Source organism: Podarcis tiliguerta, assembly GCF_965153285.1.
Source record: "Podarcis tiliguerta genome assembly, chromosome: 8".
Classification (NCBI taxonomy): Eukaryota; Metazoa; Chordata; class Lepidosauria; order Squamata; family Lacertidae; genus Podarcis; species Podarcis tiliguerta.
This window is the reverse complement of record NC_139541.1, coordinates 4,195,612-4,222,305: the sequence shown is the minus strand read 5'-3', so window position 1 is coordinate 4,222,305 and position 26,694 is coordinate 4,195,612. Positions and strand designations below refer to the sequence as shown.

At 45.6% G+C, this 26,694-nt stretch overlaps 1 protein-coding gene across 1 annotated transcript in view; it reads right to left on the bottom strand.

The window, feature by feature from the left end:
• TGFA (transforming growth factor alpha) overlaps positions 1-26,694 on the bottom strand; it is a 50,481-nt gene that overhangs the window by 4,612 nt on the left and 19,175 nt on the right. Inside the window, exons 2-5 of the mRNA XM_083454381.1 lie at positions 25,344-25,397; positions 6,754-6,871; positions 5,631-5,780; positions 1,139-1,248 (exon numbers count right to left, since the gene is read on the bottom strand). Of these exons, the coding sequence (XP_083310507.1) occupies positions 1,139-1,248; positions 5,631-5,780; positions 6,754-6,871; positions 25,344-25,397 (432 nt within the window). The remainder of the gene's footprint in view (positions 1-1,138; positions 1,249-5,630; positions 5,781-6,753; positions 6,872-25,343; positions 25,398-26,694) is intronic.

Genomic DNA, 26,694 nt, shown 5'->3' with positions numbered 1-26,694 from the left:
AAGGATGGTTCCGTTTTGCTTGGTACGCAGCTGATGGAGGACAAGGCTGTCAGTGGCTGCAAACCATCCCCAGGATCAGATCCAGTCTCCCTCGGGTTACGATCCAGTGGGGGACAAGGGGAGAGTGCAATTGCACTGCATTTGCCACTGCAAATCTCGCTTCTAGGTTCTGCTTGTGGGTCTCCCAGGGGCCTCTAGCTGGCCACTGTGGAAAAGAGGATGCTGGATTAGATCGACCTTTGGCCTGATCCATCTGCCAACCACTACCTGGCAGCCCTGCTGAACACAAGGCCTGCATTTCAGTATACTGGAAATACTTATTTACAGTGTCATTTTGCTTGTTTACCTTCTGTTAGAATTGGTTGTTTATCGGTCCCTTCTAGGTGATTTTGTCATTTTTGTGGATTGTTTTTTGTCTGTTTATTTTTACTACTCTGGGACTGAAACATTCTGTGGAGAGCGGGTTGCAAATACTGCAAATAAATAATAAATTATCACGTTCTTAACTCTCCAAGCTCTCAGTCAGAAGCCTCTCCAGTTCCTACTTCCTGAAATCCTTTGGGCTGGAAATGCTGGAGACTGAATCTGAGAACTTTTAAAATGTGAAGAGTGTGCTCTGCCACTGAGCTGGAAACTCAATGCAGGTCGTGGCTGTATGAACTATAGCAGGAGGCCACCCTGCCCCTCAGGGGGACGTGGGTGGCGCTGTGGGTTAAACCACAGAGCCTAGGGCTTGCCGATCAGAAGGTCGGCGGTTCGAATCCCCACAACGGGGTGAGCTCCCATTGCTCCGTCCCTGCTCCTGCCAACCTGGCAGTTTGAAAGCACACCAGTGCAAGTAGATAAATAGGTACTGCTCCAGCGGGAAGGTAAAATGGCATTTCTATGCGCTGCTCTGGTTCGCCAAAAGCAGCTTAGTCATGCTGGCCACATGACCTGGAAGCTGTACGCCAACTCCCTCGGCCAATAAAGCGAGATGAGCGCCGCAACCCCAGAGTCGGCCACGACTGGACCTAATGGTCAGGGGTCCCTTTACCTTTACCCTGACCCTCAGCTCACGGAAGTAGCTAGTTTTCACCTTACTACCCTTCAGGTTAAATGCACCCCTCCAAGCTGCTTCTGTAGCCCCTTTATTTACCTGTCTCTGAATGGCAGCAAGATGTTCCTCCTTTCAGGAGCCCGTTGGGCTTCTCATGTCTGCAGACAACAGTTCTGCACCACTCGCAGTGTTTCCGTATCCTACAGCAGCTGCAAAACACAAGCGTAAGAGGTTTAAGGCAGGGGAAGGCTAGGAATGACATCAGAATGCAGAGGCTCAGCGGTTAGTGTGTTGGATTAAGAGCTGGGAGACCAAGATTCGAATCCCCACTCAGTCTTGAAGCTCACTGGGTGACCTTGGGCCAGCCATTGTTTCTCAGCCCAACCTGCTTCACAGGGTTGTTGTGAGGATAAAATGAGGAAGGGGAGAGCCATATACACCATCTCCAGCCATTTGGAGGGAAAGGTGGGATATAAGTGAGATAAATAAATGTGAAAGGGTGGGACATTAGAATGTCGTCCGTCCCTACACTAGAGAGGGCGGCTGGCACAGGTGGGGGCCCCTTTGTGACCACCTTCAGAATGGGCTGGCATGGATGGGCCCTTGAGTTTGTGAACTTGGAAACCCAGGTTCACACATGTGGTAGCTCCAAGCTAGCCCCTTGCACTCTGAAAGCTGATCAGCCTCAAGTCTTACATTTGCCAAGTTTATCACAATCTAGCACTGCTGTGATCCCGTTTTATAAGCATCTCAGGCCCTGTGATTAGGCACTCTAAAGTTTGTTGCTGGATACCAGGTTTCCTGCTAAAATTCAGAACTCCCGATTTAGAGTAGAAAACTTAACAGCTGGAAAAATAAATCAAAATGGGGGGGTGTTGTCTATTAAAATAAAAGGAAGACTGTTCGGTTTGATTCGAATCAGTTCAAGGTGCTTCACTAATTTAAGATGAAATCTTTTGCACCAGCCTTATAAGAGACCAATAGCCTAGGGAGCAAAGACCCAAAGACAAGAACATTCAGGTGAAACAATCCAGGTGGTAGCTTTAAAAAAACGGGTTACTGTCTCTCCCTCACTCTTCCTAAGGAGCACTCAAGCCCTCACAGCCTAGGACCCTTGTACCTACGGGACTGCCTCTCCCGGTCTGCCCCACGGAGAGCCTAAAGGTCCATAAATAGCAACACCCTAGTGGTCCAGGGCCCTAAGGAAGTTAGATTAGCTTCAACCAGAGCCAGGGCCTTTTCAACCCTGGCTCCGGCCTTGTGGAACGCTCTGTCTCATGAGACCAGGGCCCTGCGGGATCGGATTTCTTTCTGCAGGGCCTGTAAGACAGAGTTGTTCCGCCTGGCCTTTGGCTTGGAGCCAATTTGATTCCCTCCCCCTCTTTCTTTTTCCTTTTTCCTTTCTCCTCCTGTGATGAGGCTGCATTTTAATATTTTAATGTTGTATTTTAATCTTGTTTTTAAGTTGTATTCATTCAACTTGTTTTTATTATTGCTTGTTAGTCGCCCTGAGCCCAGCCTTGGCTGGCGAGGGTGGAGTATAAATAAGAATTATTATTATTATTATTATTATTATTACATCCCAGCACAACCACTGGAAGCACAGAATCTGGGAGATGGAAAAGACCCAAAAGGTCATCCAGTCTGCAATGCAGTAAATCGTCCATAAGAATCCTGCCACTGGCCCCCTGTGTCTCAGGAGTCTGACCAGCCTCAACTAGAAGCCAGTCATTCACTCTTGCTGGTCCCAGGCTGTGGAATACTTTTCCAGCAGAGATTCAGCAGTCGTCCTCCCTGTTCTCCTTCAGACAGGCCCATTCAGTTTCTTAAATTCCGTTTTAGATAAGCCAGTCGTCTCTATGGTTGCCTTGTATTTATTTATGGCATTTGATGTTTCATTGTATATATTGCTTTGCACCAGCTTGATGTTTTCTGCGAGTGGGTGGTATAGAAATACTTTTAGAAATAAACAAAAGGTGAGTCAGGCTCTCTGGTGGCTAGACGTTGGAACTCCCTGCCTAATGATATCAGGCAGACACCTTCACTGCACTCTTTTTGGCACCTGCTAAGAACATTTCTGTTCAGACAAGTCTGAGATGCTTACCAAGTTCATGTGAGTTTTAATCTGTTTTTAAGCTATTGTTGTTTTAACTTTTCAGAAGTCTTAAGTTATTGCTGTTCATTTTTCTTAGAGATAATTTTATTGGCTTTCCTTTTTTTGTAAACTGCTTTGAGGTTTGTTTCTTTTACAATCAAGCAGTTTATAAATCTTAGGGAAAACATTTAAAAATTCAGACTAGACTACTGCAATGCACACTACATGGTGCTGCCTTTACAAACAAATAAAGAACGGTCTGAAATTTTCAGCTAGTACGAAATGCAGCTGCCCTCATGACCCAATTTGTGAGCAAGGATGTTATTAAAACATTACAGTATTTACTACCAACACACTCCTGCATAAATACTTCTCAGCACCAAGAGAAGCGGCAGGAGCTGGAGAAACCCGCTGTTGTCAGTGACTGTCCTAACTGGTTTGTTCGTTTTGGTCTGGCTGCTGGCAGAGAATGTTCCCTGAGCAAAGGTGAGAGGAGGGCTGGGGACTTGCTTGAGAAAAGGGATTAGGCAAGGCATCTCGCAAGGCGAGCCACGCAGATTGGGAAACCAACCACAACGACACTGCTGCCCGTCCTCTAAATTACACAGCAAAGACTTTAATTTTAGCTTAATGGGTGGCGGTTCCAGTTGCAACACGCATGCCACCATCTCCCGTCCTCAGAACAAAAACACACCGGAACACATGACCTCATTGCAAGAAAGAGCCATTCTAGGACATCCAGGCTGCCGATGGAGAAACTGCCAGGCGGAAAGGGTGGGGGCGGAGGCAGCGCAGGGCGGGTTTGTTTTGTTTTTTTGCAGCAGACAACAGCTGAAAACAAAACGCATGTCCAGTTCTCTCCAAAGTGTCTTTCTAAATTAAGGGAATCCTTAATTTAATTGCATTTTTTGCAAAACGGAATTAAATGCTGAAATGCTTCTGCAAATCTACACGAGGAACGGGAAGATGAGCAGGAGGGGTGTGTGTGTGTGTGTGTGTGTGTGTGCGCGCGCGCATGTGTAGAGGAAGAGACATAGTTTCATGCTCTTCTCATCCACAAAGTTAACAAAGTGGTTCAATTTACAACTAAAAATAAATTACACAATATATTTTAATGAAGAGACACTTTCAGAAAAAGTTCCCAGTACTTCCAAAGCAGCTGTTCCGGACACTGGGTAAAAGTAAGACTTAATTCCACCAGCTTTCTGTCTATATCTTAAGACAGGGTTTGTTGCAAACAGAGATGGTGCAGATCACAGAACTGTAGAACTGCAAGAGACCCAAACAGTCATTTAGACCAACCCCCTGCAATGCAGCGAAACATGGAGGATTATTAGGGTAACTTGCACTGAGTGCTCTTTACAGATTTGCAGGTCTACCTTGTTGAAGGAAACTTTTCAACGCTCTGCATTAACCAATATTGGTCAATGGCAGCTCCTCTGTTTTTAAGCTAGAGGCAGAATTAGGCTGAGAGAAGGTCTTCCCTTTCCATGCAATCAATTGCCTTCAGCATCCAAGAGGCCAAGTCCATATTCGATTTCATCCAGGTGTTACACTTCCCCCTCACTGCTCTTCTTCCATGAGGTTCAGGATGGCTTTCCAAGGTGGTTTACCATCCAAGAACTGACCAGACTTTGGGCTGCTCAGGTTCAGGGAGGCGACTGCACCACATGGACCACTCTGAGCGACTAACCAAGTGACCAGCCATAGCTCAGTGGCAGAGCATCTGCCTTGCATTCAGTGGGTCCCAAGTTCATTTCCCATCAGTATATCAGGGCTATGATTGTCTCCTGCCTGAAATCCTGGAGAGCAGCTGCCAGTCAGTGTAGACAACATTGAGCCAGATGGACCAGGCAGGACTCTGCACAAGGCAACTTTCTATGCTTCTAAGATCATGCACACTCTTATAAACATATTTCTACCCTGCTTTTCAGGGGTGGGGAAGGCTTCCCGAGAGAGACTTGTACATCGCTACAACCAACAGGCCTACTAAAAAGGCAGGGCACAAAAGGAAAACTGGTTGGGAGGGAGGAGGAAATGAGCAAACTCAGCTGCACATTCTTTGTTGGAAGTTCTTCTAATGATCAGCTAGGGTAGTCCAAGGAGAGGTGTACAGAGTTGATGACCCAGCATCCCTTCTCTTGCCTGCTCTGCTGCAGCTTGATGCCGCGGTTACTGCCTGGCGACAGCTGTTGGTGGGAGGAGTCTGCTGCCTAGTATGCACTGCAGTCTATGGAAGCAGCCTTAGCCACATGTCAGGGTGAGGTCTGCCTCCAGCCTTCCAAACTGGGAAGCAGGCTGGACTTGAAAAAGGAGATTCTTCTCTCTATGAACTGTCGTTGCCCACCCGAGCCTATTCAGTAGGCTGGCCACCTTTTAAGACATGCATTTTACATAAAACACATGCCTTGGTGTATGCACATGCTCACACACACACACTTCAAGCTTGCAGAGATGTCAAAGCAGAACATCAGTTCAAATGGAAGTTTCACTTACTGTATTAGGACGCAGACCATGATAAGGGCAACAGAGGCTATAACGGAAACCACCACCAGGGCGGTGATGGTTTGCTTTGTCTGGTTTGCGGCCACCACTGCAAGGAGGTCCGCGTGTTCGCATCGCGCCCCAACGTACCCGGAATGGCAGCTGTGATGAGGCAAAAGAAAATCAAGAGCAGTGAGTGCACAGAGGGAAAGACACAAGCTTATATATATGCAGAATTTGAGCCACATGCTGTTTTCTCACATTCAGAATTAAAATGGGATTTTATCTAAATCAGGGGGCTGGAACGTGCCTAGAGGCAGGGTGGGAAGCAGCTACGGAAGGCCTGGTTTGCATTTCCCATTTAGAGTGAAGCGCAAAGTCCTGCTCTCCCTGCCTCACTCCAGAGTTTGCAGTGCTCCTTTTGAGGCACGTGTTCCCCACGGGAAAGACTGCACAGTATTCCCAATCAGGGCATTAGCCAGGCATGATCCAAATAAACCAATGAATTCTACGTATTTATGCTTCTGCTATGTAATGTGAAATTTTAGCTGCTTAGGAACCGTTTCGGCATATAAGTGGCATATACGTTAATTTTAAATCATTAATAAAATAATTGGTATTTTACTCTTCCCCCTCTGAACACAGCATGTGCTCTAGATCACGTTGACATGTTTATTCTCTTCGCGCCAACTCTCAACATTCCAACAAGGCAAATCTTGCAGATGAAGGGAGCTTTTCCATACGTCCCACATGGGCCCAAGAGCCATCCCCATCCCCTAAGGCAGTCTTCTTTTACTGGACTCCAATTCCCATCATCCTCAGCCAACTTAGCCGATTGTCAGGGATGATGTGAGCTGCAGTCCAACAACATCTGGTGACCCAAGAGTCTAATGCAGGCATAGGCAAACTCGGCCCTCCAGAGGTTTTGGCACTACAACGCCCATGATCCCTAGCTAACAGAACCAGTGGTCAGGGATGGTGGGAATTGTAGTCCTAAAACATCTGGAGGGCCAAGTTTCCCTATGCCTAGTCTAATGCATGGAGGCAGGGACACTTTATTTCGTGACATGCCGACTGCACGATTACTGCTGAATGCAACAAGGTGGGTATTACAAGATGCGAGAGAGAGACTTACACGCAAGCTGGTTTTTCCTCTTGCACCAAGAACCTGCAAGTACCATGGAAGCAAAACTCACTATGAGCATCCGGACAGCTGTTAAAATGAGATCTCACAGCAGCAGCCACTGGTGGACCTAAGAAAGAATGGACGAGAGAGCAAGAGAGAAGACTGGTTAATCTTTGGTACCACTGCCAATACAATTCACACTACATACAAAGAAACATACTTGTTTGTTTTGCAGATACGAAAGAGAGGGAGGGGGAATGTAATTTGTGAGGTTTCCCTTATTCCCATTTTACCATAAGGATGTATTGTTTGTATTGTATTGTATTTGTATTGTATTGTATTTGTATTGTATTGTATTGTATTTGTATTGTATTGTATTGTATTGTATTGTATTGTATTGTATTGTTTGTATTGTTTTAAAAAAGATTTTCATGAGAATTCATCAGCAATGCTGTGCACCTTTATATACATTTCTACATGAAAGTGTACACGATATGAACATTTCGGCAAGCAATTTCCCTTAATATTGTGCTTTTCGTAAAAATAAAAATAAATTCACAAATATATGCATTTTTAGGCACGCTTGTCCTTAGTACAAGCACTTATCTACACATTCCTTGGTTAGAGAGGTGCGGCACAAAATATGAAGTGGAGCAAAATTGGGAGGGTAACTTCATTTCAGTTTGTGAATTGTTTCAGAAAGAAATTATTAGGTAGCCAAGCATTAAAATATAACCTACACCAAATTGCCTCCCCCTCCCCCATGGCCATCCTAAGGACACGAAAAGAGCTTGCAGGATCCAAGCGTCCTGTTCTCACGGTGGCCAACCAGATGCCCCAACGGGAAAGTGGCAAGGAAGACCCAAGCGCCAGAGCAACACTCTCCCCTCCTGGGGTTTCCAGCAAGCGGGATTCAGAAGCACTGCTGCCTCCAATTGCAGAGGCAGAGCGGAGCCACCCTGACCAGTAGCCATCAACAGCCCTCTCCTCCATGGGTTTCTCTAATCGTCTTTTAAAGCCATCCGTTGGTGGCCATCACTGCCTCCTGCAGGCACTTCCATAGGATGGCGAACATGTTTGGGGTGCACAGGATACACAGAGAAACAGAGGCCATGCCCAGTCAGCGTATGTTTTCACCCACGAGTTGTCCCTCACCTACCACCGAGGCTCGACTAGAACGTGATACCTAGAGTGCATGAACCAAGCCAAGGTTTGGCATTACTGTAAGGCAAGCGGAAGGGACAAAGGCACTTAATCTTTGTCTACATAAATAATCCGGGACGCGGGTGGTGCTGTGGGTAAACCACAGAGCCTAGGACTTGCCAATCAGAAGGTCAGCGGTTCGAATCCCCGTGACGGAGTGAGCTCCCATTGCTCGGTCCCTGCTCCTGCCAACCTAGCAGTTCAAAAGCATGTCAAGTGCAAGTAGATAAATAGGTACCGCTCCGGCGGGAAGGTAAACGGCGTTTCCGTGCGCTGCTCTGGTTCGCCAGAAGCGGCTTAGTCATGCTGGCCACATGACCAGTAAAGCGAGATGAGCGCCGCAACCCCAGAGTCGGTCACAACTGGATCTAATGGTCAGGGGTCCTTTTACCTTTTACATAAATAATCATTTAAACATTTCCATTGTTTCTGGATTGTATTTTTTTGTTTTTGTCTTATCAAATCAGATTAAGTGTAAGGTATTGGTTGTGTTTAGAATAGCTTTATGAAAGATTTAGAAAACTTATTGATTAGACTATTTGTATGAGATTGTATGGGGAAAAAACGGAATAACAGATACAATTTTGCTTAAAATGTATATAGGAAGTGCAGTGTAAGCGATGGAAGTCAATCAATGACATTTTATTATTGAGATATTTGTAGAATAAATTTGGAAGAAATTCTTCCAATTTTTCTTCTTTTTCTCCTTATTTTTTCTTTTCTTCTTTTTTTTATATATGCATGCTTATCTGAAATATATACGTATGCATGTATTTGCAGTATTTTGCTTGTGTTTTGTAATAATTATGCTAAATAAAATTTAAATAGATTTTTAAAAATTAAAAAGACGAAGAATGGACAAAGGCAGCAGTAACAGCTGTCAATATAAGGATACTTGTCACACATACTTTTGTGGGGTAGTGGGCTGAGAATGTGCGCTGCTAAGAACACATCCATTTACAGGAAGAAGGTAACTGACCATGACATCATTCAACCTTTTTAGAAGCCATGTGTCTTACAACTTAAATAGTCATAATAATAAATGAAGATATATTTATGCATTTATGCAAGACATTCCTGGGCTGCCTTTCTGGACACCGTCCTCTCAAAGAGGCTCACGGAATATCACATGCCATAAAGCAATCTTCCTAAATTTGGCATCCTCCAGATGTTTTTGGTGACAGCTTGATGGAAGTTGTAGTCCAAAACATCTGAAGGGCATCGTGCCAGGGGCAGCTGCTACAAAAGGCCACCTTCCACAGCCACCAGATTGGCAAATTCCATAACAACAACAACAATTTTATTATTTATACCCCAGCCATTTTGGGAGGTTTTCAGAATACAGTGGTAACTCAGGTTAAGTACTTAATTCGTTCCGGAGGTCCGTTCTTAACCTGAAACTGTTCTTAACCTGAAGCACTACTTTAGCTAATGGGGCCTCCTAGTGCTGCTGCGCCGCCAGAGCACAATTTCTGTTCTTATCCTGAAGCAAAGTTCTTAACCTGAAGCACTATTTCTGGGTTAGCGGCGTGTGTAACCTGAAGCGTATGTAACCCGAGGTACCACTGTACTGGATAACCCTCATGAGCAATGCACGCCAGTGTATTATTTGCCGTTACTTGCAAAAAAAACACCTGGAAAAAACCTTAGTGCAAGAATCGAAACATGCTCAACAGGATGTCTGCAGTAACCAAGGCTGCAATTTTTGCAACATATTCTTGTAAACTACTCAGAGACTATTGCAGCTGAGTCACATATCAACTGTAGGAGAGCCAATGTGGTACAGTGGATTGACTGTCGAGCTCTAGGATCTGGGAGACCAGGGTTCGAATCTCCACTCTTGCCATGAAGCTCAGCGGGTGACCAGTCTCAACTAACCTCCTTCACAGGGTTGCTGTTGTTGTGGGGATGAAATTAAAAGAGGAAGAAGAACTATGTATCCCACCTTGAGCTCCTTGGAGAAAATGTTAACAAATAAGTAATAATGATTTACGGTAAATAAAAAGAGTTTCATGAGAATTAACTACCTTTAAAAACAGGACATACCGGTTAAAAGCCTCTAAAAGGTTATTGAGACAAAAAGTATCCCTTGTTTGTGATAAACTAGAGAGGCTAACAGATCCTTTGAAAGCCACAGTTTGACTGGTCATGTAAGTATTTTCTGAGAGTGCTTTAAGACGGACATTGTTAGCACTGGTTAAAGATGCTGGCCGACATCTGAAAAATCTCACCCGGGGAAGACGGAGGCTGCAAGATACTTTTCTGGAGCAAGCAACTTCCTTCAGACCAGTCTGCCTGCACTGTTGTGTGGGTGGCTTTAGTTTGCCCAAGTAAACCCTATGTTGCAGCAGGCAGACAAAAGCTGATGCCACAATAAATCTGCTAGTCTCGGTTGTTAGTGGAGTGCAAAGTGGTACCCTGGCTCCGCTTCCCAAAGGCTTCCAGGCCCCCTCCCACAATGTCAATGACACGGTGAAATCAACGCAGCCAGGCTGCAGGCTGCACACAGCCTTACAACACGATCCTGAGCCTCACCAGATCCAATGTCCCCCCCTCCCCCCCCCAGACATCCACACTTCCACTCAACTCATAGCAGAAGAGGTAAACAGAATAAGAAGGCAGGCCTTGTATGAGCAGGTTTGAAGAACACAGCGATCTTTCAGATTTCGTATGCAGCTTGTATGCAGAACGTAAGAGGTGTGCGTGTCTAGTACGGTTTGGAAGGCTTAATTTCATTACATTAAGCTACATATGTCTGAGCAGAAACGGGATCAGCAGTCAGGACTGGACTGCCGCCTGTCATCACTTGGCCCAAACGCTGCCACATAAGACCTGCCCCACATTTGTAAGAGCTCAAAATTATAGTGTGGCAGCACGTACCCTCTGGAACTCCCTGCCTCTTGACATCAAGCAGGAGCCTTCACGGTGCACGTTTTGGTGCCTGATAAAAACATTTTTGTTTAGACAATCCTGTCCAGATGTTTAGAAAGTTGGTGCACATTTTAATCCGTTTTTAGTCTATTGTTATTTTAACTTTGGAAAAACCTACATTGTTATCAATTCTTCATATTGATCATTTTATCTTTTTTGTAAACTGCTCTGGAGGTTGGTTGGTTTTTTACAATCAAGCAATGTATAAATTACCGTATTTTTCGCCCTATAGGGCGCACCGGCCCATAGGACGCACTTATTTTGGGGGGGGGGAATAAAGTGAAGCCATCGCTCCCGGAGCTTGCCGGGCGGGGGGGGGGGGGATAGCTTCCTGAAGCCTGGCGAGTGAGAGGGGTTGGTGCGCACCGACCCCTTTCGCTCTCCAGGCTTCAGCGAAAGCCTGCATTTGCCCCATAGGACGCACACACATTTCCCCTTCATTTTTGGAGGGGGGAAAGTGCATCCTATAGGGCGAAAAATACAGTATATGAAATAAAGTAAGAAATAAACGCGTCCGACTTCAACATCTTTCCTGCCTCACCTCCATGAAGGCTTGGCCTTAACCACCTAAGCCCACACTTCCAAATGGATAGAAATTTACTTTTAAAAAACATTTATATATCACTGTATCATTAAAAAAAATGTCAAAAGCCGTTTACATATGTGTGTGTGTGATAAATAATGAAAAGCTTAAAATGAGAGATCAACTAACCAATCTGGAAAGATGTTCTCTTAATTGCCTGCACAATTTCCTGGCGGCACTGAAAAAGTTTTCAGCAGGTGTCTAAATCGTTTGCAATTACCGGTATATTTGCCCACTCATAGCTTCCTAGCCTTGCTTCTCTAACCACTGCCACCCCCACAACTCAAAATTTACACCACAGGTTCCTGAGGACACCAATTTCTCTCCCCTCCAAAAAATGTAACCAGCCCAACACCACAAACAGCAAGGCCCCAAGGAGAACACAAAAACTTAAGAGCCCAATGAATCAGCCCATCTAGTCCAGCATCCTTTTCTCACAGTGGCTGACCAGGAAGTTCACAAGCAGCTAAGGGGCATCCTGTAACATGGGTCTGTCAGCCAACTTTTCACTTTGCAAAAGGGATGGGGGAAACTGTGGTCCTCCAACATCTGGAAGTCCAACAACATCTGGTTGGCCATCAGTTCCCCAGCCCTGCCTTAGAAAATCTGCTTGCTGTGGGAACGTAAAAGTGTGAAAAACTTCTGGGAAATGATATATAATGAGATGAAAAAGATGTTGAAATATACATTCATTAAGAAACCAGAAGCATTTTTACTTGGCACTGTAGGAGATGATATCAATAGACAGGATTGTAAGTTGTTTTATACGCAACGACGGCAGCAAGAATATGATTGGCACAAAAATGGAAGCAAGAAGAATTACCAAAGAAAGAAGAATTGCAGATGAAACTGATGGACTATGCAGAATTAGATAAATTAACTGGAAGTGTTCGAAACTTGCGGGATCAGAGATTCTTAGAAGACTGGAGTACGAACTATTTGAAAAGGAACTGTAATGAACAGATTATGCTAGTAGGACTGCAAGAAGTTTTGAGACGAGGATTATCTGAAATATTGCAAGAAAGACTATGAGGAGAATTATTAGTTAATGGCAATTAAGAGTAATAGAGAAATTAAGAAATGCAGAATAAGTGATAAAGAACGAAAAATCATCAGAGGTGTTGACGGAAGTCTAAAACATTGTATACGATAGGAAGTTATGTTATATGATTGTTGGAAATGATATGTTAAGAAAACCTAATAAAAATGTATAATTAAAAAAAGAAAAGAAAATCTGCTTGCTTTCCGAAGAGATGTAAAAAAATAAATCTATAAGCACAAGGAACAACCATAGATACAAGAGAACCACTCTCTGTCTGTCTGTCTGTCTGTCTGTCTCTCTCTCTCTCTCTCTCTCTCTCACACACACACACACACACACATACAGAACTTCGCAAAATGGAGAAACTGTGGCAAAACTTTTGTGCTGGTTATTCCATATAATGAAACATTATTAAGAAGAATGGTATTAAGGAGATTACCAATAAGTATGGTTCAGGAAACGTTCAGGGAATCCTGATCCTCCCGCAATGTTACACAATTATTCAACACATCCTGGGCTGTTTTAAATTGTTGGCCAACAGTTGACATGGAAAACAACATCCTGCTCAGCAGATCGCCCCTTACATAGAAAGCCCACCCATTCTCCATTTCAAAGCCCCGTCAAGTTCCTGTCGCAGAAAGTTAATGGCAAACCAGGCAGCAAAGCTAATTAAAACCACAACTTTGAAATGTTTCAAATGAGACCCTGGAAGAAATTAAACATTGTCGAAAACTTTTCCTGCATTAAGTTAATATTTTCTTTGAGGAAAAAGGTAGCTTTGTTCCAGTTCTCAAAAAAGAACTGGAAAATGGAAATGAAATACAGTCGTTCTTAATTGTAGTCAACAAGAAAATGCATGTCACAGGTCAGGGCAAGAAACCGCGTTGGAAGCCCCCAAGTTGACGAAGAAAGCAAATCCCACTCAGAGGAAAATACTATGCAGGACACAAGTCACTTATCTTTTGCAAGACCCCCACTTTTTGCATGCTCTTGAGTGTTTAGCTAGCTTGGGGGGTGGGACACACACACACACACACACACACACACACGTTCATTCCATTAACTCTTTAGTGGCCACATCCCCTTCACCACCCAAACCTTGCATTTGGACCAAGGAGACCCAGTTTAACTCTCTGCACAGCCATGAAATTCACTGTGGGGTCTGTCTTGAACAAATCAGTCCCGGTCTACCACACAGGGTTGTTGTGAGACTCAATGGGGGAGAGGAGATGAGGAGGGGCTCACCAAGTACTTCCATGAAGGATATAAATAAAAAATACCCCAAACCACCACCACCCGACATTTTAAAATCCATTGTTTATTGTACTCTGATTTCAAATGGAACAAAACACAGCTGTAAACAGTGGGAGAAGATAAGCTCACTCGGGTTATTTTTAAAGGAACATGAGCTTAAGGCAAAGGAAAGAGGGATGTACAGTGGTGCCTTGCAAGATGAGCAAGATGCGAGTTTTTTCGTTCTACGAGTTTTTTCGTCTTGCGAAGAACCAATGCGTATTGACGGTTTCCCATAGGAATGCATTGGCGGTTTTTTTAAAAAAGGCGCAAGACGTTTCGTCTTGCGAAGCAAGCCCATAGGGAAATCCGTCTTGCGAAGCAACTCAGAAAATGAAAAACTCTTTCATCTTGCGAGTTTTTCGTCTTCCGAGGTACCACTGTATTGCTGTCTAAGTGTTCCTGCTCTTAACTGTAGTGCTTGCTTTGCACAGATCAGTGACATAATATCATCTCATTCTGTAAGGACCAGCAAGATAATCTATTGACTCCAATTCCAATATTTGTGTATGTGCTGTTTATTTGTCTGTATTTTAGAATTTTACATCTAGATGTTTAATGATGGCCTATACAGTGGTACCTTGGTTCTCAAACTTAATCCGTTCCAGAACTCCGTTCCAAAACCAAAGTGCTCCCAAACCAAGGTGCGCTTTCCCATAGAAAGTAATGCCAAATGGATTAATCCATTCCAGATTTTTAAAAACAGCCCCTAAAACAGCAATTTAACATGGGTTTTACTATCTAATGAGGCCAGTGATCCATAAAATGAAAGCAATAAACAATATACTGCAGTCACACAATCAATCAATAGCTGAACTGGGTTCCACACAGTCACAAAAACAAAGCAAAAAGCTGCAAAAACAAAAACGCAAAATAAATAGCAAAAACAGGCAGACCTCTGCGTAACACTCAAAACTGAAGAGTGGCACTCAAATCAGAAGCATAACACTCAAAATGGATTTGTGGCACTCAAAACGGAGCACATTCAGCTTCCGAAGAAAGTTCACAAACTGGAGCACTTATTTCCAGGCTTGCAGTGTTTGGGTTCCAAGTTGTTTGAGTACCAAGGCATTTGAGAATCAAGGTACCACTGCACTTGTAATGCCTAATAAAGGTTTGGGTAAGTAGGTGAGTAAGTAAGTAAGTAAGTAAGTAGGGACGCGGGTGGCACTGTGGTCTAAACCACTCAGCCTAGGGCTTGCTGATCAGAAGGCTGACGGTTCAAATCCCTGCGACGGGGTGAGCTCCTGTTGCTTGGTCCCTGCTCCTGCCACCTAGCAGTTTGAAAGCACGTCAAGCATGTGCAAGTAGATAAATAGGTACCGCTCCGGCGGGAAGGTAAACGGTGTTTCCATGTGCTGCTCTGGTTCGCCAGAAGTGGCTTAGTCATGCTGGCCACATGACCCGGAAGCTGTACGCCGGCTCCCTCGGCCGATAAAGCGAAATGAGAGCACAACCCCAGAGTCGGCCACAACTGAACCTAATGGTCAGGGGTCCCTTTACCTAAGTATGTAAGTAGGTCTATTGACTCACTAGCATAAGTGGACATTGTTTTAAGTTCAAGCAATCCTGGGAACTGGATCAGGGCTCATTGTGCAGCTGGAAAGCAATTAATGAGCCATAACTAGACAGCTGTGATTTACAAGCTGATGAAACAGCCCCTTTGATTGCCCCAGGCTTCCACATAAAAAAGGACTCGGTTGCTCCTTTGGTTCTCCTCCTACACCTCTAGTCTGATTAATTAATTTAGTTAGTTAGTATGCTGCCCTTCATCTAAAAACCACAGGGTAGTTCCCAACATAGAAATACAAAATGAAAACACAAAATACATAATGAATCAAAAACCAGAGAATGTTAATAAGCCAAAGAATTTTTTTTGCCTGCCGCCCAAAGATATGTAATGAAGGCACTAGGTGAATCTCCTTGGGGAGATCATGCCACAAACGGGGAGCCACCACAGAAAAGGCCCATTCTGGTGTTGACACCCTCTGGACATCTCGTGGAAAAGGCATACAAAGAAGGAGGGTCTGGAGGTCTTGCTGTCCTAAGCTATTTAAGGCTTTATAGGTCAAAACCAGCACTCTGAATTGGGCCTGGAAACTAATTGGCAGCCAGTGCAGTCAGGCCAGGATCAGTGTAATATACTCAAGCCATCTTGCCCTGATGTGCAGCCTGGCCACTGAATTCTGCACCAGCTGAAGTTTCGGAACCATTTTTAGAGGCAGCCCCAAACACCAGAGGATAGATGAGAGAAATTAGACAATCCTTGTCCAGATAGGGCCACAGTTGGGCCACCAGCCGAAGCTGATGGAAGGCACTCTGTGCCACTGAGGGACCACCACCCCTAGTTTTTATCAGCCAAGAGGCGCTAGCGGTTGCCACTACGACCCAAGCCCCTTGTCCACATCCTCAAGCCTTACCAACTGAAACCCATCCAAAGAACAGGATTAGACAGTTGCTTTGAACACACCTTGAGATTCATCTGCTGTGATAGAAGAGTCAAGATCCTGGGGCAGACATTGTGACCACCCACTTATATTTAAATATGCACCTCAGTATTTGTACCTCAGCGTTTCTAACATTTCCCATTGTGTTTTGGTGGTTTGGGGCAAGAACTGACTGTGAAACTCAGAAAAGTGCAAAACCCAGAGGAGACTTATGTCCCAACCTGTGCATTAGTTAAGAAGGTGCAAATTTTGGCAAGGGCCACCTACACATCTGCAAGCGCCAACCGCTCACAGCTGAGCTACTGGGCCCCAGCAGGGAAGAGCTGTATGGGGGTTCAGAAGGCACATAACGTCTTAGAATTGCCTTTTTCTACAAGGCGGGGGGACGGGATGGGACAGCAACAGAGCAACGGAGCTCAGTCTCCTAGAGAGTCACTAATGTCTGTCCCAACATGAGGAACTGGCATGGAGCATCTTCTAAGAAGGCTGAAATCTTCCCCTCCAAGCTTGGAGATTTGCGGAGCCTCCTATAATTTTGCGCCTGCCATTTTGAAGTCAAATTGAACACCAGCCTCTTAGAAAGGAGGCTTTATCCGGCTGCCAGGAGTGATATTTATAAGTTCACCTTCCAAGAGACACAAAATGCCTTTCAACAGGCTGCCGTGTAAATAACCAGGGGATGCATGAATTGGCCCCATACAAACCTCCAGAGCCGTTTTGCTTTGAACCTGGGCAAAAGCGTGAAGAAAACACGCACACACACATATACACAGACCCTAAGACATCCGGCTTTTTATGGTCCCACCATTCCAAGTAATGGATCATGGGAGACAGGTTTCCCCTGCCACGGACCTCCACACACACAGGTATTCTGCACAAGCCATATTTCTAACATTTCAGTGCTTTCCAGAAGGGCAAGTGTTGACATGTAATCTCTTTCAATTCAATCCATTCATAAAATCTACTGAACATCCTATGAGGTGGGAGGGACAGACACAAGACAAGGAATAGAGTAAAGAAGAAAAATAATTCAATGCCCTTTGATTTACTGGGCTATTCCACACATTATGGAAGAAACAGCTGATCCAGCATATTCCACATAGCGCTGCACCAGTGACACCAGAATATTAGTGCAGGAATAGGGAGACCTGGGTTGGGGGAATCCCAGGTTCAAATCTTTACATCTGCCTCCCCTAAACTGGTGCCCTTCAGAGGATCTGGCCCAGCCAGCACAGCCATATGATGCTAGGGGTGATGGGAATCGTAGTCCAAATCCTCATTGGGAAACAACTTGAGGAAAGTCTTTAGGTGACCTTTCAAAGGCTCATGCCAAGATGTAGTTCAAGGTGAAAGCCCCAAGCCCTCTCAAGCAGCAATGCTGAGGCCATCAGAGACAGACCTGAAAGGGAGTTTCCATTCAAATCCCAAAAGCTTCCCAAAGGCTTCACAGCCTAAGACCATGCAGTGTGAGATGTGGAGCCAGCGGGTGGGGGAGGGGAAGGGAAGCAAGCCTGGAGCAACTATGCTGGAGAAGTATGGATGGATGGGTCACTGGAAGTGTTAAGTTGTGGGCGAACATAGCAGACAACACAGCGATTTCTCCAAAGCAGCTCTTTATTTGTAAGCTGGAACAGAACTGAACAGCAAACAGCTCAGCCGGCCTGCTTTTATAGGCAGCCGGCTGTCAACAATGTAGCAACAACAACCCAGGGTTTCCTGCCTAAAATAACTGACGTGGACCTGAGTGAAAACTACATACACAATACTCCTAGTGCCCAGGGCGAGAACTTCAGTACATAACAGGAAGTTCACTGGATGCCCGCACTGGAAGAACTGCAAAGGCCAACCATTTGAAAGCCTGGGGTGCTATACAACTCTGAGTAGAGTTGACCCACTGAAATTAATGACTATGACTAAGGTCCATTTTGCTAATGTTCCTGTAATATATATGAAGCTAGTTATCCTTGCATGCTGCCTTTCAAATGCATTACCACATTGGATAAGTGAATGAATGAATGAATGAAATAATACACAAGGCTCATCTAGGATTCTCAAGTCTGACAAGGATTACAAGGGTTTGTCAGAGTAATTAGCTTCTGTCAAAGTAATGAGCGGCTGTTTTAAAGATGTAACATTCTGAATTGTTACAATTCCAGTCACAATTCAAGAATGGTACAAACAAAGCTATATCTATATATCCAAGTTACTTAACTGTTACGAAATCACAACACCCAAGTCTATTATTTATAGCCAAGCATGCCAGCAAGAGATTGAGTTGTTCCCTTGGCAAAAAGCCAAGAACCCAGACAGTTATAAATGCCATTGAAAAACCACACACCCCTCTATTAAAAGACAGGAGTCAGTTTAAGTGTGTTCATTTCAAAGGGCAGATTGAGGTGGATCCAAAACTGAGCATGTACACACACCTGCGAGACGAGGAAGCAAGCCCTTGCCACTTGAACAGAGGAAAGCCAGGTGAATAGCTGGAATATTTACCGGTAACTATGGCAAAATACAGCCAACTGATAATATTTAACCAGACAGTTGACCAGAAGCTCCATCCTAAGAGACAGGGAGCCCCCAGGGGCATCAGTGGTTTGTTGTGTTGTTGTTGTTGTTTAGTCGTTCAGTCGTGTCCGACTCTTCGTGACCCCCTGGACCAGAGCACGCCAGGCACTCCTGTCTTCCACTGCCTCCCGCAGTTTGGTCAAACTCATCCTGGTAGCTTCGAGAACACTGTCCCACCATCTTGTCCTCTGTCGTCCCCTTCTCCTTGCGCCCTCCATCTTTCCCAACATCAGGGTCTTTTCCAGGGAGTCTTCTCTTCTCATGAGGTGGCCAAAGTATTGGAGCCTCAGCTTCAGGATCTGTCCTTCCAGTGAGCACTCAGGGCTGATTTCCTTAAGAATGGATACGTTTGATCTTCTTGCAGTCCATGGGACTCTCAAGAGTCTCCTCCAGCACCATAATTCAAAAGCATCAATTCTTCGGCGATCAGCCTTCTTTATGGTCCAGCTCTCACTTCCATACATCACTACTGGGAAAACCATAGCTTTTACTATACGGAGCTTTGTTGGCAAGGTGATGTCTCTACTTTTTAAAATGCTTTATCAGTGGTACTTTGTCAATAGCAGCTGAAACTCTTCATGATTTGGGCATTCTCTATATGCACAGTTATACTTCATCTCCTCAACTTGTAGGCACTTTGGAATAGTCCAAATCACTTCACAGATACTCAGAATTCAAGACCTGAATCACAGGACTCTGTTTGCTTATGAAAGGACTGTGGAAAAACACCAGGAACAGGTCTTCAGATCACAACAGTTATTTGCCTTTGAATTCATTGAAAGGGATGCTAAGAACAGGCCAGAATCACACATTTGCATCCCAGGAAGTCTCTGTGGTACAGAGTGCCTTCTATCAGCTTCAGCTATCAGCTATATCAACTTCTATCAGCTTCAGCTATATCAACTTCTATCAGCTTCAGCTGGCAGCCTAGCTGTGCTATCCTATTGATAACCTAACCTTTGTTGTCTCTGCTCTGGTACCCTCTAGGTTAGATTATTGCAACACACTATATGTAGGTCTACCTCTGAAGATGGTTCAGAAAATTCAGCTGGTGCTGAATTTGGCAGCCAGGTTGCTTACTGGGACAATATTTGGTGTTAACAAAGGCTATTCAGTCACCGGATGTGCAACCATTTGCTTTTCAGGAGAAACACAAACCACCTTGCAAAGCAGTGTAACTGTGCAAAACTGCTAGTGTAAAAGTAAAGAGAAGTTTGATTATTTCCCTCATCCTTGGATTTCCTCAGTGCTCCTCTGCCACAAACAACAGCTAAACCTGAAAGCCACATTCTCGCTTGCCAGAGCAAGGGGAATCTGAATTTTGGAAGGCTCAGGACAGACAAAAGAAGAAAGGACTTGTGGCCGACCGGCCTCTCACGCTGAGCCACTGCCAGAAAGCCTCTGCCAGTCAGTGGGGGCAACACTGAGGTAAAAAGGTAAAGGTAAAGGGACCCCTGACCATTAGGTCCAGTCGTGGCCAACTCTGGGGTTGCGGCACTCATCTCGCTTTACTGGCAAAGGGATCCGGCGTACAGCTTCCGGGTCATGTGGCCAGCAGGACCAAGCCACTTCTGGTGAACCACTTCTGGTGAACCAGAGCAGCGCACGGAAACACCATTTACCTTCCCTCTGAAGCGGTACCTATTTATCTACTTGCACTTTGACGTGCTTTCGAACTGCTAGGTTGGCAGGAGCAGGGACCGAACAACGGGAGCTCACCCCGTCATGGGGATTTGAACCGCCGACCTTCTGATCGGCAAGTCCTAGGCTCTGTGGTTCAACCCACAGTGCCACCCACGTTCCCTAACACAGCTGTAGTGACTATGTAATTTTTTTTTACTCTTTCTGGGAAGAGTCAGGTCAAAACTGATTTGAATTAGGCATGCTTAAGACAGTGAACTGTCAAAATGTCTTACAGATATGGTACCTCCACAGGAAGTGCGTCAAATATCTAAATGGCCAAGAGTTTATGAGGAAACGCGCACATGCTCAGAAGCACTTGCAGCTCAAAAGGGTCAAGAGGCATTGTTAGTGCCAAGGACAGTCAGGTCTGCGAGAAGGTATTTCACCCAGGGTAAAACAGAGTCACCCATTTTTACTACACACCTAGACAGCTGCAGGCTGGGTTGTAAAGTTGCCTTTGGATTTTATAGCTTCGCATAAAAGAACAACTGGTCTGCATTCATCCAGCAGATCTCTTGATCATCTGCAAAGTGACACCTGGGGTGGTCTCTCTCCAAGGGCCAAAACGTTTGATACAGAGCGCAAGGCTAATGGTCCCAAAGAAGCAGAACACGCCACACACCATGACGCCACTGCAACATAGCGGGAGTGCAAAACAGCAGCAACACAGAATGTGGCACTGAGTGGAGAAGTCCACTTCCTTAGAACCTGCCGTATTTTTCGCCCTATAGGACGCACCTAGATTGGGGGGGTGGGAAATAAAGGGGGGGGATTATTCCCCTCCCCCCAGGCGCGGGGCTTCCCCCGACCCCAGCCCCCAGAACGGGTCCCAGAGCACAGCTTCGGCATCGCTCTGGGAGCTTGCCGGGCTGGGGGGATAGCTTCCTGAAGCCTGGAGAGCGAGAGGGGTCAGTGCGCACCGACCCCTCTCACTCTCCAGGCTTCAGCAAAAGCCTGCATTCGCCCCATTGGACGCACACACATTTCCCCTTCATTTTCGGAGGGGGAAAAGTGCGTCCTATAGGGCGAAAAATACGGTAAGTTTCCATTTAAGGAGGAAAAATATGTTTCCAGTCCTTAGGGTTGCAAGGATTAAAGGGGTCTGAACAAGATCACAGAGAGGGGCTTTGGTACCCAAATTTAGACAAACTTGCTTCATTTGTGTAATTTATATGGATTTGTTTTCCTGGCACGAAGTTTTTAGTGCCTTGAGGAAACAGAATCTGTGTTTGCACACAATCCTAAGCTATAGCTTGTTCTAACCATGGTTTGTTCAATCGTAAGTTGTGTCACAGGCAAGGAAAACAAACCACGGCTTGTTTCTCCCAAACTTGGTTTGTTTTCCAGCTGCTTCTGCCTCATGATTCGGCATCTTGCTGAGCATTTGGTGTGTGGACAAACAAACTATGGTTCAGCAGGGCTGTTGGGTTCGGACAACTCACAGCCCACTGGAAAGGGTCCAGACAGACATGCAGACCAACCATGGCTTAGTGTTTGTTGCAACCAGAGCTCTGGGTGACATTATCTCAAAAAGGATATTGTAGAGTTGGACAATGTTCAGAAGAACCAAAATATTCTAGGGGCTGCCCCCATGAGGAAAAGTTGCAGAATTTGGGACTATTCAGTTCAGAGAAAAGGTGAGTAAGAGGCAACATGATAGAAGTTTATAAAATTATGCATGGCATGGAGAAAGTGGATCAAGGAATGTTTTTCTCCCTCTCATAACACTAGAATTCATGGACATCTAAAGAACCTGAATGTTGGAAGATTCAGGACAGACAAGAGAAAGGACTTCTTCACACAGCACGTAAATGATGGAATTTGCTCCCACAGGAGGCAGTGATAGCCACCAACTTGGATGGCTGTAAAGGAGGGTTAGAGAAATTCATGGAGGAGGAGAGGGTTAATGGTGGCTATGAGCCACAGTGGCTATGGTCTGCCTCCTCTTGGGCTCAGATCCTGCTCCTGGGCTTCCCAGAAGAGGCATCTGGTTGGCCACTGTGAGAACAGGATGCTTGGCTAGATGGGCCATTGGCCTGATCCTGCAAGCTCCTCTTATGTTCTTAGCTTTGGCCCAATTATGCTGCTTTACTGACTCCAACGTATTTTTGTTTTGCCAGCGCCCAGGAGAGGTTTGAGGAACCGTCTAGCCTACCGTGGCAAACTTCCCTCTCCAGCAGCATCACTTCAAAGACCCCAGGATTGCCTCCCCCTAAAGGCTGCCGGTTGTGGTTTCAAGGGAGCAAGAAACCCATGTGCAGGATTCCCATACGTCTCAGGCTTGTCTGCACGGAAGGGAAGAAGGGAGGAAGGAAGGAAAAAGATCCTTTGGCTCCAAAATGCATAAAGTGTGAAGCAGCCACATATGACGCACCACACAGTGCTGGAAGCCCATACAGCCAGGACAGCAACAAGGAGACTTCCTCGTAAAGCACTGAAGTTATTATCACGCCAAACTCCTCTCTCTGCCTCCACAGCTGCGGAACATCCTCCTCTTCTCCCACAACTGCAAAGCATCATTAGGGAAGGCTGCCGCCTGATTAGTAACAGACAGAAGCATTTCAGCAGAGATCCTGCCTCCTGTAAAGCTAAGCTGCCCTTTGATCTCAGGACCCGCTCACGCTTTGCATATCCCTCCATGGAAGCCACCCTAACAGCCCAGGGCCAATTTAATTCGCTCCAGGAAGCATCTCATTGGAACAAGGCTGGCCATGTACACAGGTTTAATCTATAGAGGAAGGGCGATTTCTGTACACCACAAAAGCTCGGGGTTAATAGCCCAGTGGATTAGAGGATTGCAGAAGCAGATCCCACTCTTAACCCCAGGGCACTGCAAGTTAAAAGGGAATCAGGCCAAGGGCTGAGGCTCCAGAGACAGAGTAGCTGGTTCTGCGTCCAGCCTACAGCTGCTTAATGCTCTCTGTACCACAGCACTGAGCAGCTTTCTCCAACCCAGTGCCCTCCAAATGATTTGGGCTTCCACTCTCATCAGCTCTAGCATCATACAGCTGTGCTAGCTGGGGCTGATGGGAGCGGTAGTCCAATAGAGGGCACCAGGTTGGGGAAAGGCTGGCGCTGAGACCTTCCTTTGCAAAATGTCTAGGGAGTTTTAAAAACCTGCAGACAGAAACACCCCAAACCTACACCCAAGAAACGAAAGTGCAACTGCTTGAATAAAGGCTAACAGGGAAAATACATATCTAGGCAGAAGAGCAAAAGGAAGGCGATTTTCTAAAGACAGTTTTGACAACAGCACATTTGGCAAAACTGGGGAGCAGGAACAAGAGGCTGACCACCCCAAAAAGACTCCTAACTGCTGCCTCCTTTCCATTCTCAATCAGCCATACTTTAAAAAAACAAAAAACTATTGGATGAAATATTTGGGAAATCCATCACCGCCATGGTCCTCAGAGATATGCAGGGGGACCCATTTTGGGTTGATGCAGCAAGAAAATTACTAAGTTCTTCATATTCTAAACTGGGGAAAGACCAGAGAGCTCAATCTATCTAGTGGAGAGAGATTGATGGGAGTCAGGTGGGGGTGGGCAGGGCAGGGGAGAACAAAAATACATTCCCTTGGCACCCCCCTTCTCCCTCTCCTTTTCCTGCTGAAAATGAGGAGGGAGGTCCCATCCCTTTCGACCCAGTATTACGATCCCTGCTGCAAAAGGAACAAAATGTTGCAAGGCTGGACCAGCTCTGCTTCTTTACCTGTCCTCGAGGCCAGAAAAAGGAAGCTTAAACGGAAGAGTATAATTTTATAACTAGGCAGCTGTGCAGTCCATTCTTATCAAGCCCTGCTGGAATGAGGAAAGGTTTTTGTTTTTTAACTGAGCTGCCACCAGATACTACCTCCTTCCATTTTTGCCAGCAGAAAACCAGGTTAACAATGCTGGAGATAAGAGAATCTCTCTCCTTGGTTACATCAGCTGAAAATGGGAGCAGCTGAACAAGAGGTGACCTAAAAGTGGTTTAAATGAGAAACCCCAGTCACAGAGATCCTGGCAGCCACACCTCCTGCAGTCTCAGAAATTAATCAAAAGAAAGTTCCCATGTTGACTGCTGGAGAGGGGGAGACCTTGTATTTATTTGTTTGTTTGCAAGGATCAGGGGAATTAAGAGTGAGCCTGCAGACAAGCTGGAGGAATCTGTGCCAGCAGGCAGCCACCACAGGGCAAAGGCAATGCGTTGCAGTGGTTAGAGTGTTGAGCTGGGAGAGGGGTTGTCACTTAAATAGTCACCCTGCAGGAGCCCAAATCCAAGCTTTCACACACAAGGCAGATTGCAGCCTTGGACCAAGAGGAACTCGTAAAGGTAAAGGGACCCCTGACTGTTAGGTCCAGTCGCGGACGACTCTGGGGTTGCGGCGCTCATCTCGTTCTATAGGCTGAGGGAGCCGGCGTACAGCTTCTGGGTCATATGGCCAGCATGACTAAGCCGCTTCTGGAGAAACCAGAGCAGCGCATGGAAACGCCGTTCACCTTCCCGCTGGAGTGGTACCTATTTATCTACTTGCACTTGAATGTACTTTCGAACTGCTAGGTTGGCAGGAGCAGGGACTGAGCAACGGGAGCTCACCCCGTCATGGGGATTTGAACCGCTGACCTTCTGATCGGCAAGCCCTAGGCTCAGTGGTTTAGACCACAGTGCCAACTGCTTCCCATAGAGGGACTCTTACTGGTTTGTTATTTATTGCATTTATAGCCCAAGAGGAGCTCAAGAGACCAAAGAACCAAGACCACAGAGAAGCGTTTGACACGTGCTTTTTGACTGACACCCAGCCACACGGGAAGGCAAACAGTGGCAGGTGCCATTAAGCATATTTCATTTTACAACTTAATGAACTCACCACTCAAGGCGGACGTTGTGTTCTCCATGGCCTGGCACACAGCTATTACAATACCTAGAGAAGGAAAAATAGCCAGGTTTAAAAACAGGGATCATTTGAGAGCGTCAAGAGTTTACTTTAAAAGCTCAGGCTACTGAAAATCCCACCATGGCAAGCATTTTCATATTGTGCCAAACCCCCCCCCCCTTATTCTTCAGGTACATCTGCAACCCAAAGCCAACACCCAAAACACTCTGATGCAACCCAGCAAGGGTGAAAGTTTAGGGTTCTGATTCAAGGCCTGCATGCCATGCTGACTTCCAGTATATTTACTTCCAAGTGAACGTACAGAAAACTGGGCTGTATGGCTCAAACTATGTTCCCCCTTCTGCACATGATCAAAGGCCAAAGAGTGTATCTTGCAATCAGCTACTTCGTAATAAAATTAACAAAAATGAATGGATTTCTTAGCAGGAGCAAATGGGGGGGGGGGGTTAAAGTCAGAGCTATTCAGACTTTAATCCAGGTCTTCAACCTCCTCAGATTCAGGAGTCACTTTTTAAAACACAACTAATAAAATGGGACCTTTGCAGCAGTTGAAGATTATACATACAGAAAATAAAAGGTGGGGGTTTTTTGTTGTTGTTTTTTAAAGAGTAACTTGATGGGTTTCAGGAGCAAAGAAACCTCATCTGATAGTGTCCCTGATTAGGAAGACTGCATGGGATGGAAGTGGGACTGGGGGAGAAATTTGTTCTGTTTGCATTTTAATATGCACCAAATTTGCAAATGCAACTGAAATGCAGCTATCTTTCAAAATTCATACATCCAAATTTTGCAGTGCAATTTTCCGACCCAAAAGATGTACTGTATAGTAAGGGAAAGGCATACAAAATTTGGCATTAGTGGAAATAACATACTGGACCAACTACATGACATTACAGGAAAGTGCTTGCCAAAAAGTGTATACCAGGCGACAGAATCCGTCTGTTAGGTGGGCAGAACCACAGGCAGATGTGGACACAGGAACTTTCACTAGCAAGTGGGGTGGGGAAGAGCGTTTGCTTCCCATTGTTCCTTTGATTTTGCTGGAGGTGCCAGCTGGGAAGGAAGAGGAGGTGGGGGCTGACCCAATCCCTGGAATGGCTCAGAACGGCACCAGCGAGGACACTGGCTCAAATCCCAAACACGACATTGCAGCTCTTGGCTGAGCCATACAGCGACCCATAAATATGCCAACAGCATCATCGGGCGTGATGGGAAAAGCTTTGGAAGCGCTTGCACCGACCTCATCCTTGGGATCGGTGCCCACCATGATTCAAGTGGGGCAGAGATCCTGGCATTCCCCACCCCCCACCCCACAGAAGAAGCC